Source organism: Sinocyclocheilus grahami, unplaced genomic scaffold, assembly GCF_001515645.1.
Source record: "Sinocyclocheilus grahami isolate Dianchi unplaced genomic scaffold, SAMN03320097.WGS_v1.1 scaffold1004.1, whole genome shotgun sequence".
Lineage (NCBI taxonomy): Eukaryota > Metazoa > Chordata > Actinopteri > Cypriniformes > Cyprinidae > Sinocyclocheilus > Sinocyclocheilus grahami.
The window spans coordinates 538,425-543,655 of record NW_015506183.1 but is presented as its reverse complement, the minus strand read 5'-3'; the positions used below and the strand labels follow the sequence as shown (position 1 = coordinate 543,655).

General features: G+C 35.7%; 1 protein-coding gene across 1 annotated transcript in view; it reads left to right on the top strand.

The window, feature by feature from the left end:
• LOC107565484 (zeta-sarcoglycan) overlaps nucleotides 1-4,979 on the top strand; it is a gene marked incomplete at its 5' end in the record, with an annotated part of 74,326 nt that extends 69,347 nt beyond the window's left edge. Inside the window, one exon of the mRNA XM_016250724.1 lies at nucleotides 4,595-4,979. Coding sequence (XP_016106210.1) covers nucleotides 4,595-4,792 — 198 coding nt within the window. The remainder of the gene's footprint in view (nucleotides 1-4,594) is intronic.
• Nucleotides 4,980-5,231: the final 252 nt, after the last annotated feature.

Here is a 5,231-nt window from a genome sequence, read left to right as displayed (position 1 = left end):
CCCCCCCCCCCCCCATCTCGTTTTGAAGACCCATTACCTATTCTGATAAATGTTTGCATTTATTTATCCACCAAGGATTTTCCTTTACATTTCTCCTATTGATATGTACTCCACTTAGAGGAACACACATACATCATTTCTTGAAATGTCTTTGTGTATATTTAATGCTGGTTGTAGAACATTAAACATTATGCTGTGCATTAGAGCATCAATTTGCATTTAATTCTAAACAGGGCTGCACGATTAATCGAATGCGATTGTCATGCGCATCTTGTCAGTAAACCCGGTTCTGTGATTAGTAGTAAATTTAAATCACGTGCTTTCAGATGGAGCAGCATTTACTACACAGAGCCGTAGTTCACTGACAAGCTACGCAAACAGCTTTCATAATCGCAGAACGATTTCTTCGATTTCATAATCGCGCGATTAAATCGTCTGCGATTATAAATGCAATTTTGTGTAGCTTGTCAGTGAACTACGGCTCTGTGTAGTAAATGCTGCTCCATCAGAAAGCATGTGAAAATACCACATTTAATAACATGTTTTTACTCCAAACTCACTTCATAACGTCAGTCGAGTGTTTGAAATAAATCCTTCTGAGATGATGTGGCTTCTTACACAGAATAAGGCACGCAACATATTTCATAGTATTCTAAGCAGTGATAAAGGCTATGTCGATTAGCATTGCATTATTATCTACTTTATTATAATAAAAATGATAATAAGACTAACTCAGATAAACCATATATTGTCGTAGTCGTGTGTTTATTAGTCACGTAGAACTAATCAAAGCAGTTAAATCTTTTGTTTATTCAGCAACCGCTATAGGGAGTTCCTGGGTTTCTTCTGCGAAGCATATTTGGAGTTTCAGCACGAGAGCGCCCTCTGGTCTTCGGATGGAGATTTACTGCTGATCACAGAACCGTGCTTTACTGAAAGATACGCATGAGAATCACAGCTTTTGCCTAATCGTGATTTATCGCCTTTGCGATTTAATTTCGATTAATTGTCCAGCCCTAATTCTGTCAGATATGGCAGTTCATCTGAGGACTGTGTGTGCATGTTGATTGTATAAAAATCAAGTTTGCTTTTGATAAGTGTTATATTAAAGTTTGCAGGGGACTTGGAATGGGCAAAATGAAAAACTGATGCAGCAAAAGCCGAGAGAAACAAACCGTGAGAAACAAAGTGAGATACAGATAGGGAAAGTGGCTGTGCATTGTCCAGCTGACAGCAAAGCATCATGGGGCTTGTTTGTGCAAGTGTTTATAGAGATATGCCCTGTCAACACCTCAGATACCATTACTTACAGTAATTAGTTCTTCCTTGTTGGTGTTTTCTCTCTCTCTTCCTCCTTTGTTTTTGTCACTCTCCCACAGCGTGTGAGTTATGGTAAAGATATTTGGCCTTTCCTAGCTGTCAGAGCCAACAGACTTTTTGGAACTGATAAATACAGGAATCAACATATTTATAAATCAAAGGGCAAACAGGCTTTTAATGAAATGTAGTTTATGTCCCTGGTGATGTTCTCTCTCCTGGTCCATATCTGAAAATTTAATTTGTGTACTTCAGGAGGAATTAATGTGCCAGGATTGTGTCATGGTAATCTTACACAGTCAGAGTTTTTAATATCATCTCGCATCTTAGGTATTTCTTCAAGTTTGGGAACTTTTATGTCCCAGGGCTTGTGTTTTATTAAAACAAATGCTTTTTTATTATTATTTATTTATTTTTATTTATTTATTTATTTATTATAAACATACGTTGAGGGCAACTACAGTATATACACTGTATATATATATATGTGTGTGTGTGTGTGTGTGTGTGTATGTGTGTGTGTGTGTGAAGATTAGATCGATATAAATAAATAGGTTAATTAATTACATGATGTGCTGATTAATTAATCAAACTAATTGCAAATTAATTGTACATCAGTTTGGACTGAGAAATTGCCCCCAAAAGATAAGGTCGTAATTGTGTCAGTTGAGAAAAAAACATTGAATAGAGATAACAAAAAGTAGCTTTAGAAGAATATATTGAGTCAAAATGTACTAAACTTAAACTTTTAAGGCTATAGTGTGACCATTACATTGTTTTCAGAGTCTGAAGTGGCATTTACATATATTTACATAGACAGGTTAGAGGTGGCATGAATGTATTTACACTGCAATTAGAATTGCATAAATAATAATATGAGATTAATGGGTTTGAAAAAAAAATTGACATATGAAATGATTTAAAAAAAATAAAAAAATTAAAAAGATGATACTCTTAATATGAAATTAAAACCTCCAGTAAGCGCTTGCCCCCAAAAGATAAGGTCGTAATTGTGTCAGTTGAGAAAAAAACATTGAATAGAGATAACAAAAAGTAGCTTTAGAAGAATATATTGAGTCAAAATGTACTAAACTTAAACTTTTAAGGCTATAGTGTGACCATTACATTGTTTTCAGAGTCTGAAGTGGCATTTACATATATTTACATAGACAGGTTAGAGGTGGCATGAATGTATTTACACTGCAATTAGAATTGCATAAATAATAATATGAGATTAATGGGTTTGAAAAAAAAAATTGACATATGAAATGATTTAAAAAAAATAAAAAAATTAAAAAGATGATACTCTTAATATGAAATTAAAACCTCCAGTAAGCGGCGGCAAGTCAGAATCTTAATGAATGAGTCATTCAGTGAATATTGAAAGACTGAATGAATGAGTCACTGAATCATTGGATCACTAGACTTGTTTGAAAACATGGATTCTTTCAGTAATGAAACACCGCTGTCTGTGTCTCAGAAAGGCAGAAAGGTTCTGCTGAGACTTTGTTTGAAACAATTTTTGTTTGCAAAATTTAGCAAAAACAGACAATACTGATGATACTGTGTCTAAAATGTATCACAATATTAACTTCTTGTTTATTGAACTGTTGTATAAAATCAATATCCCATTTGAAATCATGCAGATATTTAGGGAAAAATAGCACTCTTGCCGCATGTGATATTGTTCAATTATATCATATAATATAAAAATTAGACTAAAACCCACATAGGGCCATTTTTGCCCTCATATCTTGAATTGTATGGGTTTGTAGCTGCATTCTTGCAGGCTATATCATGCAGTCATTCATCATCTTGCATCATGTTCATCAGTAACTGTATTCAATGTAAAATGGCATAGAGGTCTGGGCTGGAGCAGGCTATCCTGATCTTTTTTCCATAATTAATCACACCAAATTTACATGTTAAATCGACAGCCATTTGTAGATTATCATATAGGTTATATATAAAGGTATTGTCTAATATTAATGCACCTGGTTACCAAAGAGCCTGAGATAGAAATAAGAGATGTGATATGTGAATAAAACAAAGCAAAATCAAGGTACTTCTTGTTTATTGAACTGTTGTATAAAATCAATATCCCATTTGAAATCATGCAGATATTTAGGGAAAAATAGCACTCTTGCCGCATGTGATATTGTTCAATTATATCATATAATATAAAAATTAGACTAAAAGCCACATAGGGCCATTTTTGCCCTCATATCTTGAATTGTATGGGTTTGTAGCTGCATTCTTGCAGGCTATATCATGCAGTCATTCATCATCTTGCATCATGTTCATCAGTAACTGTATTCAATGTAAGATGGCATAGAGGTCTGGGCTGGAGCAGGCTATCCTGATCTTTTTTCCATAATTAATCACACCAAATTTACATGTTAAATCGACAGCCATTTGTAGATAATCATATAGGTTATATATAAAGGTATTGTCTAATATTAATGCACCTGGTTACCAAAGAGCCTGAGATAGAAATAAGAGATGTGATATGTGAATAAAACAAAGCAAAATCAAGGTAAAAAAAAAAGAAAAGAAAATCACTTAAGCAGAACAGTGTTACTGTGTGTTATTTCTAATTAAGCTGTCAAATCAAATATGCAAAAAGTGTGAAAATATTATTTAACTGTATTTTATTTAAGATGTCACTTCTGCCACCATCAGTTCCACCACGGAATTAAACATTAAACACATTACATCATTTTTAGATGTGGCTGAATTTAAACTGTGATGGGATTTTTTTTTTAGGACTTTCTTTTCATGCTTAAAACGCACCCTCTTATTCTGACCAAGAATCTGCTATCTGTCACATTTTTTTCTGGCCAAGAACCAGCCACTGAGTATCTTTCAAAGATCTGATGCCACTATCCTTGCAAACTTGAACAAATCCAGTGTGTCCAGGCAGACTGGTTAAAACCTGTGAATCTTAACTTCCGGAAGCTGTGTAAAGCCAGCTATTGAGCTTGCAAGACTGGGAAAGTACTTACCTTTTTGTGTGTTAGCATCAGATAGTCAGTAAACAGACTGTGGGGGTCGTCTAAAGCTGGGAAATGTGTTGAGTGATGTGTCTTAGCCACTCAAGACAACACTGTTTAACTGTGTATGTCTCACACAATAATGCAGTCTTTCATCAGTGTTGTGTTAGTTTTTGAGTAAATGCAGCTTAATCCTAAATGACTGTTATTGTGTTGATTTATCTGAAGTCTTTGATTATACTGTATGTCTTGTTTTATCGTTCACTCTTCTCTCCTCCTCTCAGATCTTTCTAAACGCAAACTCAATCCGTCTTGGAAATCTTCCACACGGGAGCGTGGACACTTTGCTCGGTCCAGGGACCACGTACCACAAGCAGACTGTGTACGAGGTGTGCGTATGTCCCAGCGGCAAGTTGTATCTGTCTCCGGCAGAGAGCTCCTCCACCTGCCAGACCACCAACAGTGTGTGTCTCTGGAGCTGAGAAAGGTGGGTGGGCCATGGACCACCCAGCACCAGAAAGGCCTTCCTTCTCCTTTCCACTCCCACTCCTTCCCTTCCTCCTCTCCTCTGACCTCTTTCCTAGCTCAAGACTTTTCAGTTAAGCTTTTTTTAACCACCCATCCATCTGACTGTTCACTCCCCCATCCATTGGTCTATTCAGTATCTATCTATCTATCTATCTATCTATCTATCTATCTATCTATCTATCTATCTATCTATCTATCTATCTATCTATCTATCTAGGTAGCTGTCTATCATAAAAGCAACTGTATGACAGTCAGTCAGTCAGCCAGTCAGTCTAGCAATCTATCTAGCTGTCTATCATAAAAGCAACCATCTGTCAGTGAGTCAATTTGTCTAGCTAGCTAGCTGTTTATCATAAAGGCATCTATCTGTCTGTCTATTTATCTAGGGTGACC